The following is a 25,183-nucleotide window of genomic DNA, read 5'->3' as shown; positions in this document are numbered from 1 at the left end:
TGTTCATTGGGAAAAAAATTTTTTAAATAAAATTAATGGTTTAGGTTGAAAAAAAATCAATGTCTAGTTTTCTAAAGTAAATTGCTAATGCAGTCCCAAGATTTTTAAAAGTTGTCATAATAATTCAATTAAACATTTATTAAGCAAATTCTTATGCTTACACTTGACCGCTAGGTAATACAGTGGATAGAATGCTATGCCTCCAGTCAGGAAGACCTGAGTTCAAATCCAGCTTTAGACACTAGCTGTGTGACCCTGGGCAAGTCACTTGACCTCTGCCTTGACTTCCTTAACTGTAAAAATGAGAATAATAATAGCACCCACTTTGCAGGGTTGTTGTTAGGATTAAATGAGATAATATTTGTAAAGAATTTAGCATACTGCCTGGCACACTAGTAGATGCTTAATAAATGCTTGTTCTCCTCCCCCATCTACTATGTACAAGACACTATCACAGAGATACAAAGACGAAACAAGATTCGTACAATGCCCACAAGAAATAAATCTGCTATTGTTCCCAGACTAAACAGTCTAGAGGCGACATCTAACCATGGCTAAGCGTAATAGAAGCTACCTTCAGCCCCTAGGAAGATGCATTTTTCAGAGAGATAAAAAATGAAATAAAAGTAATAAGGTTTTCAATTTCCAGCACCTTAATAGAATCAAAAAATTTACACAATTAGTTCATCTAGAGTAGGTGAGCATGTTTGCTCTCTTTGGTAAACTAATTTTAAAGACTTGCTTTGTGTTGTAACTAAAATACTGTATGAACAATCCAGTTTCACAAATTTTAGCCCCTTGAGAACAATAAGGAAACAACTCTTCAAAGGCCCCTCTGCATGGCTGCTAGCCCCAGCCCTCTCCCCCATCAGCATCCTATACAAGGGCGACAGGGAGTCTAGTGGATGGCGGAGCTGTGTCTACACTCTGTTCCCATATTACCCTGATGCTCAATCTCCTCTCCAGGGCTCTCCTTGCATTCTCTCTTACCCTAAAAAGTCAGACATCAAATCCAGCAAACCAAACCTAGACTCACTGACTTTGGCTATTATTAGCTTTTTCTCTCAACAGGTGTGCCTGACTGCTGCCTCCAGGACATTATTAAATATTCCTGTGTGAGGATCTAGGCTCCCAGCACATCTACAATAGCCCCGAGGTTTAGTTTGTTCTCTCAAGGTAATGTTGACTTCAAAAGAAGCCCAGGATTCACCGACTATGTCTGACCCCAGGAGAGCCCAGCAGATTATAGGACCTAAACCAGCAGATAAGTCAGATGGTGCCAATATCCATTTCTTTTTTTTTTTTAAGTCCAATCCCTAGCTTTTGTAGAATGTCAATTTCAAGCAGTCAAGAGTTAGGCTATGGATTACATTTTGTATCTGCTTCTCAAGTTGCTATGGCCAAAGAATCCATCACCCAGTGACCGACATCTTCCGGGTGAACATCTCTTCACATTTAGCCTAGCATTCCCTGGACAATAGACATACTCTATTGCTGATACTATATTCAAAACCTTCCTAATTTTTAAAATATTTTTACTAAATTATAGTTATGCTAAAATGAAAGTGCACCATTATTCAAAAATTATTTTGCATGATCTGTATAGTGCCTAGTATACTATGGTTACAAAAATATTAGCTGATGGTCCTTACAATATATTTGCAAAGAGGTCGTTGAAGATTTGGGGGAAACAAATGACAAAATGAGTTGCTGAATCCACCAGGTTAAGGTCACCTGATATTGACAAGGGAAAATTAGAGCTCATGTAGATGGAGACCAGATAGCAGCTGAGGACCTGAATAAAAATCCTCCGGTGAGTTCTGTCAAGCTTTTTTAAAATTTGGGATGAAAAGAGAGATTGAGGTTTGATCTGATAAATTCTTTGGACAAAATCAATGCACACATCGATAAACTAAAGAACTCCAAGGTAAACTTCTTAAACGATTGTTTTAAAAATGTGTTCCAGTCTCTGAGTTTATGTATTTAATATGATTATATGAGATTATGTAATATGACATCATATATTATTCTAACAGTTTATTATTAATTCAGGAAAGATTGTCTAGTTTGCAAGCTAAGCAAATACCCCAGTCAATGAATTTTACTTCAGTGCATTCAGGTAATCAAATAGCCCAAGTATTTAATGATTTAGTTCTCTTCCTCCTCCCATTTATTATGAGAGCTGATAACACGAATTACTACGTTTGAAAACCTTGTCTTATATAACAGTGCTCTCAGGTGTAATTTCGGTCTCTCCTTGGAGCCCACAGGGTTTTTAGCAAGTGAAAGTCAACATTAGCAGAGAATAGTTGTGAAAATTCAGTCAACCTGAGCCATGCAGCAGAATCACACGTTTGATCCCAAGCCAGCTCATAAAGAAAGGGGAGAAAAGCATGGCCAAATGCTGTTCTTTAAAACTACAAGTAGGATAAGGCACCTAACCTCCTGCAGTTAATTGAGTCATCTGTGGCTAGCAAAGGTCAGGGCAATCCAGGTAGGTCCTTTCACCTCCCCCGCATCGCCCTTGCTAACACAATGCCAGAACAAATTGTCCTGTTGGTGGCACAGGGGTAGAGCACTGGACTTGCCTCTGTCACTTACTGGTTGTGCAACCCTAAACAGGTCACTCAACTTTTCTGTGCCTCAGTTTATTCATCTGCAAAATGGGGGTGGTGGTAGACTTGGTGGTCTCCAAGGTCCCTTCCAGATCCTATGACTAACTGAGACTCACAGTAATTTCATTCAGGATATATTCAGGATACATACATATACATATATATGCATATATATGTATATATATATATATATATATATATATGAATCTGTGACTTAATTGGTATAGGGAACTCCCTCTACCAGTGCAGGTTAGCCTCTCATGGTGTAACTTATCTTACCTAGAGTATTAAGAAATAAAGTGACTTACCTAGGTTATACATTTGTCATGTGTTGGAGGTAGGACTTGAATCCATATCTTCCTGGCTCCAAAGCCAGTCTACTGTCTATATACTGTATACTTTACATACTATACACCACCCTCACTCAAGGTTTGGGATGGAGAAAGGCTGTGACTCACCCAGTATAGTGTTGCTGGATTGTGGAAGGGGGTAAAGCAGGAAAGGTAGGAAGGGGTCAGGTTGGGAAGGACATTAAATGGTAAACAGAGCATTTTCTTTGTGATCCTGGAGATAATAGGGAGACATCAGAGTTTAGTGAGTAGAGGGAGACATGGTCAGACCTGGACTTTGAGGAAATCACATTGGTAACTGAGTGAAGGATTGGAGAGAGGGAAAGATGAGCCAGGAAGACCAACCAAAAGGCTCCCTATCACCACTGATGCAGATGTGAGGTGATGATGGTCTAGACCCATGTTGAGGCTATATGAGTAGAGAGATGGGGGTGCATATGTTTACAGGTGACTGGAAGGTGATGAGGGTCTAAACTGGGGTGCTGGATGTATATATGGAACAGATGCTGTGGAGGTGGAATCAACAAGACTTGGCAACTGGTTGGACATGGGCAATGAAGGAGAGAAAAAGGTGGAAGGTGACTCCTCAGTTGCAAAATTCAGTACCTGTATAGGAGAGTGGGATTCTCCTCAGAAACAGGGAAATTCAGAGGGGGGTGGTTTTGCAGAGAAGACAATAAATTCAGTTTTGAATGTGTTGAGTTTGAAATGCCTACTGCATATCCAATTGGTGTTTCAGGGGTGGAGCTCAGGAAAGAGATTAGGACTGGATATCCAGATCTGGAAGTCATCTATAAAAAGATGATTACTGAACCCATGAGAATTGATGACATCATCGAGAGAGGGTCTAACGTAGAGAAACAAAAGAAGAGGGTCACAAGACAGAGCCTTGGAGGATATTCCTAGTTAATAGATGGAACATGGGGGATGAGGTGGCAAAGGAGACTGAGAAGAAACGGTCAAATAGGTAGGAAGAAAACCAGGAGAGAGCAGTGTCACAAAAACCAAGAGAGAAGACAATACTCAGGAGGAGAAAATGTTCAACACAACCAGGTCCCTTTCAGTGAGAATAATAAATCCCTTGAAGTGGTTGCATCATTTGAATTCCAGTTGTACATTTCCACTGGGCTGGAACCCATTACCATATTTTACATAATTATAACTTTGAATGATACCAATTTGAATACATGTGAGTACATGCTACAGAGAGGTCAAGTAAGATAAGGACAGAGAAGGGGCCATCAGATTCAGCAATTAAGAGATAGTTGGTAGTTGTAAAGGGTGCAATTTTAGTTGTGTTCCATTTGGATAAGTTGAATTTGAAATGCTGATGGGGCATTTAGGTGGAAATGCTTAGCAGATGGTTCAGGAGAGAGATGAGAGTAGGACATATAGATTTAGGTCATCATTCAAATAGGGATGATAATGTGAACTGATGCTATTCAAAAGATTCACTAACCTCTAACTGAAATTTAGCATTTTTTTTCAATTATTTAAAAATGTTATTCTGAGAAGGGGTCCATAGTCTTTGTCAGATGGTCAGGGAGGTCTGTGACACAAGAAAGATTAAGAACCCCTGCAGTAAGTGGGAGAGCGCATTGTTGTGTAAGAAGAGAAGAGAAGGCACAGACTAGTATTGAGGGACATCCACAAGTAAGAGGTTGCACAGATGGATGATGAGATGTATTATGAAAGAGCTAGGAGAAAGCAACAACATAGAGCCCAAAGGAGAAGAAAGTATCTAGAAAGAGGGGTTGGTTGACAGTGTCAAATACTTCAGAGTGGTCAGAAAGGATGAGGTCAAGTTGTTGTATATGATTGTGATGGAATACTATTGTGCTTTAAGAAATGATGAGCAGGATGCTCTCAGAAAAACATAGAAAGACTTATATGAACAGAAAGGATGAGGAAAGAGAAAGGGCTAGAGAATTTAATAGTTAAGAGATGAGTGATAACTTTGGAATTAATAATTTTAGTTGATTGGTAGAATCCCAAGCCAGATTGCAAGGGGTTAAAAAGAAATAGGACAGAATGGTGAAGTAGAGTCAAGTAAATGTCTATGAAGGGAGGTGATTACAGGGATAAGAGCCTGAAGAGATGGCAAGGGTCAAAGAGAAAGGTTTGGGCTTTTGGTGGGGTTTTTTTTCAGGATAGGGAAGACTTGGATGTATTTGTTGTAAGCCACAAGAAAGAAGCCAGTAAATAGGAAGAGACTGAGAATGAAAGAAAAGGAATGATTAAAAAAAGAGGCAAGCTTGTGGAGGAGCTAAGAAGGAATAGGATGAAAGCTTCCAATCCTGTGGTTGGCAAGAAGAACTACCTTTTGCTCATAGATGAAGCAACAGAGGAAGAAACAATAAAGTATGATGTGGAGGGGTTTTCAGGTATAAAGTAGGGGAGAAGAGGAAGCTCATTTCAGGTGACCTTGGTTTTCTCAGTAGGGCAGAAGGCTAAGTTCTCTCTGAGAAGGAAGGTGAAGGGGGCTGTAGGAGGCTTGAGAAAAGAAGGGAAAGTCTGAAACAGCCTCTACGGGGAGTATGCCATTGTCAATCGTGGAAGGATTCAGCCAGGCAGCAGTGAGGACCCAGTTGTGTTGGATAACCTAACTCTAATGCAGCCCAATGTGTATTTTCTCCAGTAGCAGTCAGCTGCACTCAAGTAGGAATAGTGAAAGTGAATTGTGAGGAGAACCCAGGGTTTACTTCTGGCAAGACATTAGCAGCACCAGGACAAGGTGGAGAAGAGGGACGTGAGATCCAAGGGCAGAAAACAGTAGATAAGTGAACCATTTAACTATAGGCTTAAGACTATGGAGGGAGGAAAATGAGGCCAGAACAGACTAGGAAGAGAGGGTAGAGAGACTGTGAGTTGAAATGAGGATGAAGAATAGATTTCAGGGATGGCTGGAAAAGACATGAGAGGAAAGGGTGGGAAACCTGAAGTATGCTTAATACATATGATATTGGACTAGTGAATGGAATTCAGGACAAATGTTAAGCTGGATATAGTTTGGGGATTCCTATGCATAAAGGGGATAATTGATTCAATGACAGCCAACATAACCACAAAGAGAGAGAGGAGAGCAAAGACGAGAGCTCAGGACAGAGCCTTAGGGGGACAACCAAGCTTAAGGAATTTCAAGTAGGGGATGGGAGTCAATGTATTTGGATGGGGAAAAAGTTACATCTCTATTTTCACTAACTTCTAACTATAATTTACCATTTCCTTCAATTATTTAAGAACATTATTCCAAGAAGAGGCCCACAGACCACCAAATTGCCATGGTGGGTGGGGTGACACAAGAAAGATTAGAAACACCTATAGTAAGTAGGAGAGAGCAGTGTCATGGAAACCAAGTCTCTCAGATGATAGGGTGAGCAAAAATGTCTGAAGGCACAGGATGGAAAGGTCTAAGAGAAGGCTCTCAGATTTAGCAATTAAGAGATAACTGGTAACCTTTGACATAACCCTTTTAGGAGAGTAGCTGGGTCAGAAGCCAGATTCCAAGGTGTGTGGTCAGGCAGTGGAGGCAGCAACCATGGATCACTCTAAGAGTTTAGCAGTGTGAGGGAGGAAACACAGATGAGTACGCCTTGAGAATATGGCAGAGTCCAATCAAGAATGTCTAGGAAAGGGGAGATCTGAGCATGGAGGTGGTAGAGAAGAAACCAGAAAAAGAGAGGGATTGAAGATGTGGGTGGATTGGATGATCTTTGAGGTCCCTTTAAGTCTGACATCCCATAATTCTAGAAGTGTCTGATTTCAGATGCCACCCAGATTAAGCCTGATGTTTGTCCAGAGATTGGAGAAAAGGTTTAAGCTTTAACCATCTCCAGGAAATGGACTTGGGTTGGACATTGTCAGGAAGTCTCCTGTGTCAAAACAAAATGAATCAATAGTTTTTTTTTAAAGAAAAAGAAAGAAGCTTCAACAGGAATCCTAAACTCAAGACTCAGTCCTACGTGATGTGCTTTTCATAATTTGGGGAAACAATTTGCTATGAAGGTAAAACAGTTTTTCATTAATAATTCATATGAAAAATACCAATTTAAAGAGGAATCCTACTTTGAACTTTATTTTTTAAAAAAGGTTCCTGATTTATGCTGTGTGGTCTGAACATTAACTATCACATTTCCACAATATATTATACTTGCGCAAGGATTATCAAATTAATAACGTTACACGTAACCTTCAAACTAATCTTTGAAAGAAGAGACAAGAAAAGGGAATGAGAAAGTATTGCACCTGTTATCTGAGCATTTAACATTGTGGACAATTTAAATCCCCATGAAGCTGAATTAGTAGATGACAGAAAAAATTGTAAATTGTATTATCATCTTGGACATCCTAATATAATGTGGGTGTAGAAAATCCAATTGAAAGGGGACTGGCTTATTAAGTTGTGGCATGCTGCAATTTACATATCTCATCCTCCAGATGTGGGGTGGGTAAATGAGGATGGGGATGAGCAAAGATCAGCAGGGGATAAAGGAAAATATATATATTTCCAGTAGTTTGGGCATTTGGAGAGAAAGTGACACTTTCTGAAAATGTTTTACTTTTATTTTTCCTAAAATAAATGTGGATCAAATAGCATTCCTCTGTTACCCTCTGTTCTGTAGCTAAAAACTGCATCCTCAGCTTTGGTCAGCCATTTCACAAATGTATAGTTGGTTACAAGAGGGAATGAGCAAGAAAACATGAATATATGTATCTATACAACTCCATCAAGCCCTCCAGAGTGGGGCTCTGGGTTGGAATTCTACATGATCTTGTGCAAATCATTTTACTTCTCTGGGTCTCAGTTTCCTTATGTATAAAATGGGTTGGGAGTGGGACAGAAGACTTCTAGTCTCTTCCAGATCTAATCTATGATCCTATTTTAACAGGGCTCTGGGGCTTCCATCGAGGCCTAGAACAGCATCTCCTCATGTGGAGAAGCTGAGGATACTGCTTCTGGGAGAATTATAATGGCATGGGACAGAAGCACCTCAGAGAGACTGCAGAGCTTTGGTAGATATTATATAGGGGGCTCCAATCTGTGCCCTATGCGCACTTAGGAGTAGCCTTTTGGGGGAGCCATCCTTGAAAGCATTAAGTCAGCATTAGCCTGGCTTTTGGGGTCATTCTTGAGTCAGCAAGGCTCTGGCGGTGAGACTCCTTCCTTCTGTCTAATGAGAGGCCTTGGGACCTTCTCCCCTCTGGGGTTAGGTAACCCTGTGAAATGAGCCTCTGTGAAATGAGCCTCTACATTTGTTCTTCTCCTTTCTGGGTGAAGGGATTAAAGCTGCTTATGAGTTTTGAAAGGCCAGGAGGGCACCCAGGTGTCTCACTGTTCCAGAATCTGGATTTGACAGTCAGTTCAGCATCAGCACCCCGAGGAGCAAGGAGTGAGACACTTTCAGGATTCTTCCCATCAGCAGCTGAGATAATTCTCATATGGCAGTTATGCCATGAACTTGGTAGGACTGGATTGTTGGTCACTGGCATTTAGAGAGGGAGGGAGCAAAGCCTGAGGGGCTTAAGCCAACGGCAGCATGGAAAAACCCCTATAAGTCCTCTCAGTGCCCCAGAATCCCAAGGGGCAGATGGAGTGTGCTTTCTCTGGGACAGTGGCCAGAGCAACCTTGCTACACTCTGATCCATCATCACTACTGGAAAAAAAATAGTTCAAAATTCTTTTTTTTCCTATGGTCAGTCAATAAATGAGTCATTATTATTGTTATTGCTTTTATTTTCATTATTACAGTAGATTATTTTTGTCTTTGTATCCCAACACCTGGCAGAGCACCTTAGAGTAGGCTCTTAATAAATGTTTTTTGGAGTGAACCTTTATTATTAACAAGACAGGAGTTGGGCCTGAAGGTGTCAACACAAAAAGAAGAAAAAAAAAGACAACATAGAAAGTCCGTCTTTATTTAAAATGCACCCTGCAAGTTACAAATGTGGACTTCCAAGACCAAGATATTCATTTTCATACAAAATACCAGTGTCCCCATGAGGCTGAGGTTTTAAAGCTTGCCCCAAACTAGGAAAATCTGTTAAGTTTCCCCTGGCACTTCTCCCCCTGCCTGTTCATATCCTAGAAATGGAACTTTACAGCTTTCAGTACCTTTTAAAAACCTGAAAGGATTAATAATACATGAAACTTTCAATTAGTTTATTTTAAAATCAAAAGTTTCCCAGTAGATATGTACTATATGGGCACAAGGAATTGCATTCTGGAATGAAAATGTCCACAGTGCCACAAAGAGCCGCAGAACAGAACCATGGGAACAAAGCAGTATCTAGAGTTGCTCATTGGAAGTGGGCCCCAATGGAAATATTAACTTTTCATATTCATGAAGTCGATGCCAATATAACTAAGATGCATTTCAGCTATTTATTTACTATGTAATTACGCAGAAAAAAATTCTCTAGAGGGTTCTTAATCCTGCTTGATGGAAATATGCTTATCCAACAGAAGGCGTGTTTTCTCCATCACAAGAGATAATGAAAGAAGATCGCATTGCTTCCATTCACCAATCTGATTTACAAGCAACAAAACTCACAATTACTTTCCTTTAGGAACATGCAGTAAATAATTCTGAATACCTAACCGTGTCCCAAGTGCCCATCATTTCATAGATGGATCTCGTATACAATGCCTTAGAGAAAAGAGTGACTTGTTTTTAAAATATAACTAAACCCTACTTATGTGGCCTTGTTCATCTATCTCCGTACTGATACATTTGATTTAGAATTATGGGTCTAGACCAATTAGGGAAATAAATATACGATCACAAAGTATGAAGGAATATTGGGGGAGGGTGGTATTGTTAGCACTCTGGTTATTCATTTTATAAGCATCCACAACTGTGCTAAGTGCCCTGCAAAAAAAAAAAAAAAAAAGATGCTCCTTTCTCGCTTGCTTTCAGGACAACAGACTTTGAACAAAGACAACACATCAATGCATACTCTTTCTGTATCTTTAAAGAGCTGAGAGGGAAAAAGCTGGGAAGACGTCTACTGACCATCTCCTTTTCCTTTCCATATATCAAGCCATATCTCAAGTTCTAAATCTATGATTCTTTACTCTTAGACCAAGCTATTGCCTTTGTACCTAAACTACAAGGGGGAGGGTAGAATGAGAAAGCATTTATTAAACACCTACTGTATGCCAGGCAATGCTAATAGCACTTTACAAATATTATCTCCTTTGAGCCTCACAAACAACTCTGAGAGGTAGATGCTTTTATCTTCATGTTACAGTTGAAGAAACTGAGGCAGACAGAGATAAAGTATCTCACCCAGATTCTCATGGCTAGTATGTGTGTGAGGGCAGATTTGAATTCAGGGCTTCCTAAGTCCAGGTCCAGCGCTCTGTGCACTGTAGCGCCCCCTAGCTGCCGCCAGCATCTCATTCTTTCTAGTGCCTGGATACAGATGCCAGGTCCCTTGGCAGGTTCGTTTAGCCTCCCTCATCACCCTCTGTTCTCTTTAAATCTCACTGCCTTGTCCAAGCAAACCCACTGCACAGGGCATTCTCTGCTTCAGCTCTGGAGCTTGGTTCGCGGTGCTGCCTGCACATGGCACATACACCTGCCAGGGCTCTAAGCACCTTCCCTTCTGGTCATTTAAAGAATTCTTGAAACCCAACCCTCCACCAAAAAGGTATCCCCCCGTCAGAAGAAAAAGAGAGATGACGGTTGCTCTGAGCGGTCTTTTTTGCAGTGACCAGTGCCTTATTTTGACTTCTGTGACCAGCCTTACAGCTCAAAGTAACCTTAGAAATGAATCTAAGTGATTATCAATCCATTATTACTGTGTAAGCTCTTACTGAGCTTACTCACTGAGCTGTCCCACTACTATTCCTTTTATAGGGGCTGCTAGGTGACGCCATAGTGCACAGAGCATTAGGCCTGGAGTCAGGAAGACTCATCTTCCTAAGTTCAAATCCAGCCTCAGACACTAACTAACTTTGTGACCCTGGGCAAGTCACTTACTTGTTCGACTTAGATCCTCAACTGGAAAATGAGCTGGAGAAGGAAATGGCAAACCACCAAAGTATCTTTGCCAAGAAAGCCCCAAATGGGGTCACAAAGAGTTGGACACAACTGAACCACAACAAATCCTTTTATGTCTAATTTCTATAGATTATTGTGCAGGTTTTTTATAATTGAATAAAAATAAAAACATAATTAAACAAAAATATAGTTGAATGAAAAAATAAAAATATAGTTGAATAAGCTTATCCTTTATAGACTCACTGAAAGCATCTTCAGGGAAACTCTACTAGCAGACAGGATGATGGGAATGATAGGTGCTTCTTCCTGTTCCCATGATTTTGATGTCTGCCCATAGGTCTCTATACCTTGAGAGCTTTTCAAGCAACAGATTTTTTGAAAATTGGAATGGACCAAATAGAAGCCAATAGCTTCATGACACAACCAGAAATATTAAATGTCAAAAGATTGAAAAATAAGAGAGAATTTAAGGTATTTCCTATCTAAAACAACTAATATAGGAAACAGATTGAAGAGAGAAAGAGTTTAAGAATCACTGGACTACAAGTATGGTGTATTGCACGTATTTTCTGCCTTTTTTGATGTATTGATCAGTTATCCCAATTTTTTCCTCTACTTTTTTTCTTTTTTGTCTTTTAAATATGTTCTTTGTTATATGGGATGGCTGCCTGTGTAGGAGGAGGGATACTATACTGAGGGAAACTTTTTAAATGACATTAATAAAAACTTTTTTTTAAAAAAGCATCATTAGATTGCCTGAAAGCCATTACCAAAAAAAAAGCCCAGACATCATATTTCAAGAAATCATTTTTAAAAAACTGCCTAGGTCTTTTAGAACCAGAAGGCAAAGTAAAAATAAAAAGAATTCTCTGGTCATCACCTGGAAAAAAACCCAGAATAAAAACTCCCAGGAACATTACAGCCAAAATCTATAGCTTCCAAGTCAAAGAAAAAAAAATAACTCAAGCATTTTTCCAGAAAGAAAGATTTCAAGTACCCAGGAACCACAGTCAGGATCACAAATGACTTAGCAATAACCACTGTAAAGGAGTAGAGAGTTTAGAAGCAAAAGATATAAACTTGACATTAAAAAAACCTACCTGGAAAGGTTCTTAGTCATTGATTTTCACCCTTTTACCTCTTCTTATATTATACATTGTCTGTTCTTGTATTTTAAATTCGTATCAATGTTCAGGTCATAAAGCCCGAAGGCAGAGGGGAGCACATTGTTAAGTTGCTCTGAACAGTTTTCACTGGAGGTGGCTCATCCCTTGGAGAACAGCAAGAAACACCCCCAACTGCTCTGGGACCCGGATCCATCCCTACCCAGTAGTGAAGAAGTAGCTTCATCTCTTCCTCCAATACCTGATTAAGATCTATCTGCTTATGTAAGAGGTGGCAATGAAAAGAGGCTTTGAGTCCAAGGACTTGGAAAGTCTGGCTCTAATACTTGTGCCTTACAGAGATTTGGGGAAAACATTTTGTCAACCTTAAAGTAGTATACAAGCATAAGGTGTATTACTACAAGCATTAGATCTTCCACTGGCATCAACTATAGCAATAGGTAAACAACGATCTGTGATTCTGTCAGCAAGAGAAACTCTGGGTGAGAAGTCTCCTTCCACCAACACAAATCACAACCTATGTGCAGCTTAGTACGTAACTCCTGAGAAGTTGCCTGAGGCATAAAGAGGTTAAATGACTTGTCCAGGGTCTCACAGCTGATGAGTGTCAAAGACAAGATTCAAAGATGAGTCTACCTAACTCTAATTCCAGCCTCCTACCCATAACCCCAGCTGTCTCTAGAATAGGCACATATGGGAGTTTAATAAATGTTCTTTAATAATAACAGTGGTGGCAGTGATGGTGGCCATGTACTTGGACAGGGCATTTAATAGAATCATAGATCTTGGCACTTGAAGGGATTCCAAATGATTCTCTGGTCTGTCTCACTGCCTTTAAATAGCTGAAGCAACTGAAAATATGGAATGCATGGAGATTTGCCCAAAATCACTGAGCTCAGAAAGCCAAGACTAGAACTCAGTATCCTATCTCCTACCGCAGTCTTCTTTCCACTGTACTAGGATAAAAGTCACTACCTTCCTTGGTTTAGAATATAGAGTTCATGCTTACTGTTCCTTTCTAGATTAGGATTCTACGTAACGTGAATAAGGTTAGTCTCCCCAAATATATGGCTATATATGTCTTGTAATTTACAGTCTATAAAATGATGCTTAAATAGAAACTTCTAACCCAATTAAAATTTATAATACCTTGAAGATGCTGATTTCAGAAGAGAATGAGTTAAAAGTCAAGGTGTGTCATATAATTACTTCATTTTTATTTATATTTAATATTTATAAATCAAAAAGGTAGTATCTCCCCCCTTCTGATTTTGTTATTACCAGATGGGTAGGCTAACTTTCCCTATATTCAAATATACTTTTGAAATAAAAAATTAAACAAGAGATCAAAATATTCTGAGGTATGGAAGAACACAAACACATAAAAAGGGTTTTCAAAGCTTCTTTCCTTAGGAAAATAGTCTTTAAAACATTATTTACATTGCTTTTATTTTAAAGGCAGTTAGGTGGTGCAGTGGATAGCATACTGGACTTGGAGTTAGGAATGTCTGAGATCAAATCCTGCCAGAAAAATATATTAGCTGTGTGACTTTGACCAAGTCACCTAATATCTGTGGGCCTTGGTTTCCTTCCTTGTAAAATAGAGATCATAATAGAGCCCAGGTCATGGGATTATCAGAAAGACCAAAGATGATAATATGTATAAGGCATTTTGCAAACCTTAAAGAATTCTAAAAATGCTAGCTATTATTTTTCCTTTCCATTCCACCAGTAGGAATGACCCAATCACAAAGGCATCCGTTTCTAGGACGATTGGCACAGGTTACCTTGTTCTCTTCTGGAGTAAAGAGGATCCGGAATGTAGATGGCACCCCTGGAGCTACTTTATTACAAATATCGTTGGGGCTGATGATTTTGAAGTAAGGGGAACTTTCCTCAACTATCTTCACCAGTCTTGGAATCTGCAGGGAAAACATAGGTGATTATGGACACATGGAGCATCTCTGAGAAATATGAGAAAATGAATGGAAAATGAGGCTTGAAAAAGGATGAGCATAGGCTAAATTCAGAAGACCCTCTTCATCTCGGCTCAGTTATTCACCAGGTGAGTTTCCAGCCTTGACATTATACCTTACCATATATGTGACCCTCACACAACTGATTCAATGTCTCTGGGCATCCATTTTAAAATGAGGAGAGGGTGATAGAGATGAATTCTAAGATCTCTTCCAGTTCTAGTAGCCAAGGGCTCTCTGACATATGGTGAGCAAAGTTGTTCAAGTCAGTCTCTAGAGTGTTAACCTCATTCAGTTGGCTTCAATGCCACGTATCACTCATTCAAAAATTCTTGGGACAGGCATCAGAAGAAATAGTATCTCCAAAGGGTCAGGTCTCCAAATCATGCCCATCATTGACTATTATCTTTGACTATGGGAGTATTTTAGGACTAGTAGGTATAATTGATAGACGTGTCATAATCTCAACACTAGTCAGCTAAACAGGGATTACCATCCATGGGATGAAATTCACTTCCATTCTATACCAACATTCATTAAGCCTTTGCTATGTGGCAGACTCTGTGCTATGTGCTGTAGCTACAGAGATCAAAATGAAACGGTCCTGCCCTTGGTGAGCTCGTACTCTTATGAAATCCCACTTTCAAACCAGCACAAAGACAGGAGGCCAATGTCAAAGTAAATAAGTGCTCATAACCAAATTACTTAGTAACAACTCCTTTGAGATAGTGGCCACCATCATTGGCATCAAGAGTAGAAGTTTCATCGCTGATCAAGGGTAGGATTTTACCTGGATTCTTTACCAGGAACTCTTTTAATTCATAGTATTTTGAAAACTATGGGAACTTGATCAGATAAAATATAAGAAAATGAGAAGAGTCAAAGATCATGCAACTCATCTTGAGTTACGTTGACCAGAAGGTCTCTGCCATTATTGTACTTGCACCTGTAAGGCTGGGGTTGATTAACTGGTTGAATCAAACTACGCCGTGCCATTTCAAGGCAGCAAGGTGGCACAGTGGATAGAGTACAGGGCCTGGAGTCGAGAAGACATGAGTTCAAATCCTGCCTCAGATACTTACTAGCTGTGTGACCCTGGACAAGTCACTTAGCCTGTTTACCTCAGTTTCCTCATCTATAAAATAAGCTGGAGAAGGAAATGGTAATGTCTTTTCCAAGAAAATCCCACCTGGGGTCATGAAGAGTCAGACACTACTAAAACAACTGAACAACAACATGCCATTTAAAGCAAGTGACAAAATGCCTAAGCAATCACTCTGGATTACAGGCTTTAAACTAATTGCTAGAAGTACTTGATGGTACTGAAATGATATTACATTGGGAAAGAGGATTTATAGAGGTCAAGGAAACATGGTCACAGTCCAGGGATCATCTAAAAATTATCAAGCTAATTTAGAAGCAGGGTTATTCCGGAGGTTGGAATGAGTTTGGCTTTGCCCTGAAGGGGAATCACCTCAAGGAAGAGGAGAGAAGGAGAGGTTTTGGTTTTGGCCTTGGACAGCTCTCCTTCCCTCTCCCCACCCCCAATCAGAATAGGACTTGAAAGAATCAAAGGGTCCAGAAAATTCTGGACTTCCCACCTTCCTACTGGTGTCCCAGCAGCATCACCACATCAACTAATAGTAGAGTCTATATTGAGAGCCAAGGACAAACTATAAATGGACTCATAACTCTATAAGGAGTCCGGTAAAGAAACTACACAATGCCTAAAGGAAACTTCTTGAGCGTCCCATGAACAGGAGAAAAGGCCTTCCAGTCACAAAACACAAAACACAAATCAATCCTTTGCCATGTGAGCTCTCTAAGCTGGAGTCCACTTTCCCCAGGACTCTATGTATTTGTGGGAGAGGTGGTCACAGATTTGGGGGGGGGGCATGTTTCGTACCAATTGTTCTTACTATACCACTCTAGAAAATAAGCTCTCTAAGATCTAATTAAAACTGCCTGCCAAAAATGATTCTCCACTGATAATTTTGGGGAGCAGTGCCTCCAGGAGGACTCAAGTCAATGGCATCAGAGTCACAGAAGTCTGAGAGAGAAATGAGGACCTGAAACTCATCAGTGAGAGTGGGAGTTGGAATAAGAATCCTTAGAGCTTACAGGGTTCATATAGCCATTTAATTCATGGAACCACAGACTAGTGTAGCTGAATTGGGTCTTAGAGATCATAGAGTGCAACCTTTGCACTTCTCAGAGAAGGGAACCAAAGCCCAAAAAAGGGAAGGGTTTGGCTCAAGGTCGTATCGCTATTTCTGGAACCCAAAACTCCTAATTCTCAACCAGAATCCAACAAATTAAAATGTGCTAGTTCCCTTTTTACTATGTCTTAGGATACATGAGGCAGAGGTAGAAATTAGCTCAAGGTGAATGACAGGTATTTAGATAGATGGATGGATGGATAGACAGACAGACATATAAATGATAGCTGGATGTATAGATAGATAGATAGATGGATGGATAGATAGATGGATATTTAGATAGATTATAGATATTTAGATGGATGGATAGATAGGCAGATAGATGGATAAATGATAGATGGATAGATAGGCAGATAGATGGATAAATGATAGATAGATGGATGGATATTTAGATAAATGGATGGGTAGACAGACAGATAATAGGATAAATAGATATTGATAGAGGATAAAGAAATGTCGATATATTCATATATATATATATATATATGTATAAAGCCTGTGTAAACAATTATTAAGTCATATGCTTACTTAACAGAAACTGAAATAGTTGGCAAACCCAAAAAAGAGCTATTTCACTGGAAGGACAAGGGTTTCATTTGCATTTTGTATTGTGACTAGTGCTTCCAAATGTGACCCTGAGCTCCTTGAAGTATCTTTTTCCTCTCAAAGTTGCTCTTTTAGCCTCAGTCCCATTATCCTCCCTTGCTAATGCTGTAGCGAAAAATTAAATCTACTCTTTTCTGCCGAGTCTACCTTTTCTGCCACTAAATTACCCCATTGATCTCTGAGAGGCCTCACTGACTCCTTTCATGAATTATTGCACCGGATACATCTGCAAATCTTCTCACTGCTCTTGGCTTTTTGTGTCGTCTTCATTTTGTTCTCTCATCTCTTTATATATAAATTCCTTTCTCCTCACCCATCTTACAATGTTCTCATCTGCCTCGACACCTAAACTTTTGCATCTCTCGGGTGCTTTTTTTTTTTCACTCATTACTTTTCACGCTTGCTTGTTCTTCGCACTGACCTTGTTCTATTCTTTGTAGCTTTTCTGCCAGGTGTCATGCAGAGCCCAGGGACATTTAATATTTTCTTTTGAAATGCTGTCTAATTTGACTCTAAAGAAGACAAAGTAAGCCTGGGAAGGAAGCACCTTTCTGAAAAACAAAGAGAAGGTCAGGGCTAGACTAAACCCCAGGATGTACAATACAGAGGAGCCTTCTTTGACTGGCTGTGGACCAGGGTCTTTTAATCATTTTTGTGTGCTGGCCTCCTTGGACAATCTGATAAAGCCTATGGACCCTTTCTTGGAAGCCTATTTTCAAATGTATCAAATAAAATGTATACAATTACAAAGAAAGACAATCATATTGAAATACATTTACCAAAATAAGAAAATAAGAATAAGTTTATAGACACTAGACTTAGAACCCCTGCTTATAGACAAAGTTTGGAGAATATCTAAAATTGAGGGAGGTCAGAGTAAGAGATGTATGAGTAACTTATTCAATACAGAACAACGTTGGATTCTGCAGAACTTAACAATGTCTTACTATTACTTTCCCTATGGTCTGTCAAATCTAGTTTGAAATTTTAATTAAAGAAAATACAAGGACTCTCCAATTTGTATTTTTATACAAACTCTATTAGTTATTCCTCCGTAGTTGTAAAGAAAAAACCCCAACCCAACTGGTCATATGTAAGACTTTAAATTACAAGTTTAAGTGGCACTAGATCCCCCTGCCTTGATACCAATCAAAACATACATTTCTCATACCTTTCCCTGCCAAATATAAAGATCCGTCCTGGTTTCAACACTCATCACATGGGCTGGAAAGACTGAGATGCCTAAGTGAGAAGACTTACTTTGTCATTGTTTCTAAGAATCAGTGGTACTTCGTAGACTTCACAGGCATCGTAGTTCTGAAATACAATCTCCGATGGAAAGGGCTGGAACAATGTCTGATCCAGGTCAATCGTCGAATACTGAAGAATTAAAAGTACCGCCAAACGATTAGATTCACCCAATTACAGAATCACTGGGCAAGGAAATAAAACTGTTGATCTGTTCCAACACTTCAACTAGACCCAATACTTTAAGAAACTGAGATTTGGAATCTGTGGGTCCTGCCTGCATCGGCCCTGATCATGACCCCTCTCCAAGGAAGCAGACTTGAATAGTTGTGCTACCCTGTAGTTTACATGGTGATGAGGCTCTCCAAACTTAATGAGACTGGTGCTTAGTACACATACACAAAAAAATGCAGTCCATCACCAGGTCTGTACTTGAAATCATTCCCATCTGTTAGGCCCCGCCATCCCTCAGGAACCCAGGATAATGTCTACACCATGAGGAGGCCTCTGAAGAGCACTTTACCTAGGATAGGAAACCTTCAGAGAAGACATTTGCCAACAGAGGGCTGGCCTAACACTACAAGCATTAGTAGTGAAGACAAGTAAGTAAATGTACTGCCTTAAAAGTCCTTCAATTAATTCAGTCTTGTAGTCAAACCCCAGAGTAACTGATTGGTTTTAAATGTTTTTCATCTGCCTTGTTCAGTTCATTTTTCTTCCCCAGATATTCTAGACAAGATCAACTAAAACACTAGTTGCTGATCTTTAACCTCTCAACCCCTTAAACACAAGCACATTTCTAGCTAATAGTAATAATGATAATAATTTAAGTCCTTCAATTAATACAGAAGGAGGAGAACAAACGAATCCCTAACAAAAAGAAACCACTGGAAAACTCCTTCAAATTAAAGAAGGCTAGGACAGTGAATAAAATCTTCTCTTTCTTCCCTGTTTCCAGCTTCAGGGCTGTAAGCGGGCTGTGAGTGATCCAGTTATCACGGCCATGCTCCAAACCAAGGCAAGAGAGAAAATGGGAAGCTCCTTCTGCCTGGCCCCACAAAAGCCGAAACAGGAGGCCTTCAAGGAGCCAAGGAAGCAAAAAGTCCTTGCCTTGACTCTCCTCTTTCACAAGAAGCAACTGTTGCTAAGGCAACAGGAGAGACCATGGAAACCAAAGGCATCTCACGGAGAACATTGAGGTGGCTGAACAGCCAGTCAGGCACACAGCATTATACAGAGGATAATACTACGGCACTGCCTGTAGAATGTGGTGGGGAATCATACAATATGTCTCTGAGGTTAATGCTAGGATTGTCAAGTAAGAGGGAAAACAGACTAAAGTTAAGGAGATGGATGGATGTGAATGTAGAAGGAGCTTCTTAATGCATCAGTCATATTCTAATGGTGGCTTTAGGACCGGGGAGATGTGCTGCTTTGGGAGACTGGACTGAGGGCAGAAAAAATGCCTCTTGCCTCTTAATTGGTGTTCCTGCTTCCAAGGAGGAGAACCTATAATCTAGGGGGTTTGGAGTAAAAAGGGAAGGCAGTCCCCCCAAGAAGGCCTGCATAGCATCCCTGTTGTATATATGTACATATTGACAGTATGTATGTATATGCATACATGAATGACATATATGTATGTATTGTGATGTGCATGTGTATGTGCATGTATTTGTTTTAAAAGGGTAATGAGAGGAAAGGATCTCAGTCTATGTTTATTCCACCCCCTCTGCACAGAGTCTCAGGGCTGGAAGGCACTTTGGAGGCCACTTAATCTAACTTAGGAATCTCCACTAGGGCATCCATGACAAGTGGCCCATCCAGCCTTCCCTCAAAGGGCTCTAGGGAAGTCAGCCTCTCCATTTGTTCATAGCTCTGAGTTTAGGGGGGCAGTTAGGCAGCACAGTGGATAGGGCACGGAGCCTGGAGTCAGGAAGACAGATTTCAGATCTGGCCTCGGACACTTCCTATTGTATAACCCTAAGCAAGTCACTTCACTCTGTTTGCCTCAGTTTCCTCATCTGTCAAATGAGCTAGAGAAGGAAATGGCAAGCCATTTCAGTATCTTTGCCAAGAAAACCCCAAATGGGGTCATGAAGAGTTGGACACAACTGAAAATAACTAAACAATAACAACTGATTATTAGGAAATTTTTCCTTGCATTAAAATGTAGGGTTTTACCATTGTTCCTCTTTCTGTCTCCTGGGGCCTGGAAGAAGTCTAATCCCATCTCTACACAACCATGTCCACCAAGTCTTCTCTTCTCCAGGCTAAACATTCCCAGTTCCTTCAATGTTGCCTATGTGCTTCCAGCCCAGGTGAGATGAGAGCTTACGCTATGTGAGGATAGAGTGAAGAATTTTAATCTGTTCAAACTAGAGCAAATTAGAAAATATTTGGGACCCCCAGTTTTCTACAAGCGTTTGTTTTCACTGAATAGTTTCAAAAAACTTTGATTGTGTCTTTTATTCCAGACAGTGGCCCCAAGGGGGATCACCAAGCTTATGCTGGCAAAGAAGACACAGAAGGGAAAGGGTAAAGTCATTTACCCAAGGAAGGTTCTGTGTTGATGGCTTGGGTTTTTTTTTTCCCTGAAGCAATCAGGGTTAAGTAACTTGCCCAGGGTCACACAGCTAGTAAGTGTCTAAGGTCGCACTGAACTCAGATCCTCCTGACTCCAGGGCTGGTGTTCTAACCACTGCACAATCTACCATATTCCCAGACACCCTTCCCCACAAAGTCAGGTTATTTCTATTTCCCCTACTTTTAATCAAGATGCTAAATGGACAGCTGGGTCATGATAATGCTTTAAAGAAATCCAAGTGTCCATCTCTAACTTGTGCACTAACACAGGGGAAGTCCATCCTGCCACCTCTTAATTGCCCAGAGGCCCTTACTGACCCAAGGTCCTATTCTCTCCTAACAGTCTCATTCAGAATTCCTTTCTAAGTATCCCCGACTTCCAAATATGCCTGATAAAAACGACCAGGACACGTTTGACTGAGGATGGATGGACATCCATAGCTTGTGATGATCACCCTCTAGAATAAAGTTATTAAGTCTGAATGGATTAAGTAATTGTGAGAAACAACTTTTAGCTTAAGTGGTTTGGGTTAATTAGCTCTTACAGAAGTGGCTCTTAAACTGAGGTCTGCTAGCTTTTTATATCTCTGTCTAGATAACTGTATTTCAATCTAATTGGATTCCTTTGTCATTCTGTGTATTTTCTTATATGCATTTATAAACACGATTCTGAGAAATTAGTCCATAGCTTTCACCCAAGGGTGGAAGGGGCCCAAGGGGTCCATGATATACACACACCCCAAAGTCATTTTATAAACCTCTTCCTTACACGTTCAAATAAATTGTCTTTTCTTTAGGGCAAAGAATGATGTTAACACTACTCACACAATAGTACCTGAGAAACATGCTAGGCTATAAATTTCTCAACAACAGGAATTCTGTCTTCCTTTGTATTTCCCCTCCCAACACTGCTCCTGGGTTCAGCACACAATAGATAATACATGCTGTGGCTCAGCCGTGTAGCCATTTCCTCATTGAAAATTCCAGTTTTTAAATTACAGGCATGAAGAGGATGTGCTTGAAAGAAGGTTTTGTTTTTCCTGTGCTGCCCACAAGATGCCTAAGAATTGACTCAAAACAAAACGGCTTTCCTTCTTCACTTGGAAAGTGTATTGGGGCAGCTTCATTTTGAAAAGGGTTTCTCTTTATCTCTGTAGCAGTTGGAAGCAGCTGCCTTGAGGGCAGACACAGACAGGAAAGTGCCGCTTTGCCTCCTTCTACATTGGGTTTCAAGGGCCTATTCCTGGGCATTTGGTCACTGGGAAGAAACGCACCTAAACACTTCCCACAAGAAACATTTATTAAGCACCTTCTCCTAGTAAGTCACAGGGTGAGGCCCTGAGAGACAAAGGAAACTGAAATCCTCCTTGTTCTCAGGAAACTCACTTTGTATCGAGGGAACATAACATGTACACACCCGGGGGGCTGATGACGAAGCATGCTGCCCACCGCTGACAAAGAGTGATGGACTCAGGAGAGACTGAGAGGCAGATTTTTCTGAACAAGACCAATTCAGGAATTTGTTTGGTTTGACTATGCATTTTTGTTACAAAGATTGTTTTTCTTTTAAGGGGGTAGGAAGGAAATCAAATAGATTTTTATTCACTGAAAAAAATAAAATTAGATAAAAGCTAAAAAAAAATATGTCCAGAGATAAGTCATTTCAAAGAGGAGGGAGCCCTAACAACAGGAAGGCTGGAGAAGGGCTCATAGAGGAAACAGGACCAGAATCACTCCACCCTGAGGCCCTCTGTCCTGCCTGCGAGTCTCTAGCCCAGACCACCTTTTCACGAGGCACCCACGCTATGTTCACTTCACTCCCAGCCCCTCTGCTCCCTCTTCAGACTGACCCACCAGCACATCAGCTGCCTCACCCCTACAGTCCACCCTTCCCCCTTGCCAACTCCCCTTTGTGTGTTTTCTTCCCCCTTTGGAAAGTAGACTCCTTGAGGGCAAGTGAAGATAAGGGTTCTGAGAGGAAAGCGTGAGGACAGAGTTCATTCTATTGGCCAGATTGAACTTCAGCCTGCTGGTTGTTGTCCTTTGCTTTCGAAGAGGACCTACGTGGCATCAGTATGTTGGGGTCAAGGTACAGCGTGTCTGCCTGTGGCTGATGGGAAGGCTTTATGACGGGTCAGGCACAAACAGTCCACATGAATATTTGGAGTGGAGATGGCTCTAAATTGGTGCATTTCACGCTTCGCTCATAGACCATAGCGTCTTCTTTAACGCAGGTACGCCATGTTGGGCAGTCCTGGGCCAGTGTCTCCCCATGTCATGCAATTGATTCCAGAGCTCTAGAGTGTCTTTGTATCGCTTCCTCTGATTCCATGTGAACATGGACAAAGGCCTGGAGACCCTGGCAGGTGAAGCGAGGGGAGCAGCCAGTAGTACTTGGATGAAATGCAGAGTTCACAAAGAGGACTCATGTGAAGTAATTGTGGGGATAGCGGCCTGAACCTGACCACAGAGGCCTGGATGTGTCAGGCTGAGGATCCTGTGTCCTATCACAGAAGCATCAAGACCTTTGAGCAGAGAAGTGACCCAGTGGGATCTGTGCCTCGGGCAGATTCTTCCTGGCAGTTCTATGGAGGACTGGATGGGGGAGGGGTGAGAACAGAAACAAGGACACTAATGAAGGAGCTCCTACAATGATCCAGGGAAGAGGTGATGAAGCCCTGGACTCACAATGGCTAAATAGATGTAGAAAATGGCGGAGCGAGGAAGGCACACCAAAACAAAAGACAGTGAGGTGGTGGAAGAGATGAGATTTGGCAGATGGTTGGAGGTGAGGCTTGGGGGACAGAGTGGATAGGGTGGTTCTGGAGCTGGGCCCTAGGAGGACAGTGGCGCCCACAAGAGAAACAGCAACATGTGGAGAACTTACAGGCTTACAGGAAAACAGAATGAGTGTCATGAGTGTTTAAGATAACTATGGGACGTCCGGGGCGAGATGCCCACCAATCAATTCCTATTTCAGGACTGGAATTCAGGAGAAAGACATGCCAGAAATCAGACATTTTGGAGGAAAAAATTGAGGCCAACAAAGGACAAAATCACACAACTGTGAGAACTAAGAATAAATCGGCAGAAAAGATGACATAAAACTCTAATCTGAGTAGACAGGGCGTGTGCAGGAACCAGACAACAGGAACAGTGGGACATAGAAAACTCAGGATGAATTGAGCCAAGGGCAGAACCATATGGTTAGACAGGACTTTAGACCCCACTCCAAACCTCACTTCTTGGCAAGCAAAGCTACACTTAAAACATTCCCCAAAATAGCTAACATTTTTATAGCATCTACTATGCGCTTCACAAATACCTCATTTGATCTTCACAACTACCTGTGAGGTAGAAGCTGTTATTAATCCCCATTTTACCAATGAGGAAACTGAGGCTGGCAAAGGTCAAGTGACTTGGCCAGGGTCACACAGTTAATAGGTGTCCAAGGCTGGATTTGAACTCAGGTCTTCTTGACCCCAGGCCCAGCGCTCTACCCACCGTGCCACCTCACTCTCAACACTGGTGATACCACTGTGAGCAATGACGGATTTGAATTCAATAGCACTTTGAAAGACTTTCAAGTAGAGACTCCATAATCCCCGCCCATTGTGCATTTCTGTGTTTAGCTACATTGGGGTAGTCCATTATTGATATATTTTTGCACTCCTTTCATCCAAAGGACCTCAGTCGTCATCAGGTTCTAGACCCAAGTTTATTCCTGACTTCCTCTGCAATTTCAGGCTGGGCAGAGATGGGAGGGGAAAGGAGGGAAGGTCTACTTCACATCTCCTCTGGCTGAACCACAGAGTTATGAGACACAAGATTGTGTTTGTACATGGTTTTAGGGTCCTCTGATGAAAGGTGCTGTATATATAAGCACAAACGTAAGCAATATCTCGTGAGACCAAAAAAATAAATTGTTCAAAGCATGACATTTTACTCCACAGGTATTTGAATTTCTGCCATACGCAAAAATGTGGAAATGCCAGATTTCACTCAGAGTGATTCAAAGCTGGCTTTTCTAACATGATAGCAACAAAATTTGGGGGGGATTTGAAAAAGTATTAAAAAATAACTATTTTTTATCACTCAGAAGCTTCTGTTTGGATGTGGAATCAGGACTGAGGAGAAAGGAACAATATACTGGTATCAATATGTCTTTTCCCTTGGTCTTGAGGGATCATCCTATCCCCAGAGAAGAAAACTTTCACTGGGTGAGATTATTCTAGTTCCCCACCTTGCCCCTCAAACTGCAAATAACGATTCCATTTAAAGTCCAAAGACCTCTACGCTACTGCAGGGCATTCTGAGAAAGTATAAAAAGTGCATTTAAGGGCAGCTGGGTGGAGCAGTAGATAGAGCACTGACCCTGGAGTCAGGAGGGCATGAGATCAAATCTGGCCCAGCCGTGTGACCCTGTGCAAGTCACTTAACCCCGATTGCTGGGGGG

At 41.0% G+C, this 25,183-nt stretch overlaps 1 protein-coding gene across 1 annotated transcript in view; it reads right to left on the bottom strand.

Annotated features, from left to right (window-relative positions):
- The window catches only part of HYDIN (HYDIN axonemal central pair apparatus protein), a 470,364-nt gene that overhangs the window by 393,882 nt on the left and 51,299 nt on the right, over positions 1-25,183 (bottom strand). The window contains exons 4-5 of the mRNA XM_027857914.1: positions 18,157-18,276; positions 13,883-14,017 (exon numbers count right to left, since the gene is read on the bottom strand). Of these exons, the coding sequence (XP_027713715.1) occupies positions 13,883-14,017; positions 18,157-18,276 (255 nt within the window). The remainder of the gene's footprint in view (positions 1-13,882; positions 14,018-18,156; positions 18,277-25,183) is intronic.

This window comes from Vombatus ursinus, unplaced genomic scaffold (assembly GCF_900497805.2).
Source record: "Vombatus ursinus unplaced genomic scaffold, bare-nosed wombat genome assembly UNPS02012515.1, whole genome shotgun sequence".
In the NCBI taxonomy this organism is placed as follows: domain Eukaryota; kingdom Metazoa; phylum Chordata; class Mammalia; order Diprotodontia; family Vombatidae; genus Vombatus; species Vombatus ursinus.
This window is presented reverse-complemented; position numbering and strand designations above follow the sequence as displayed.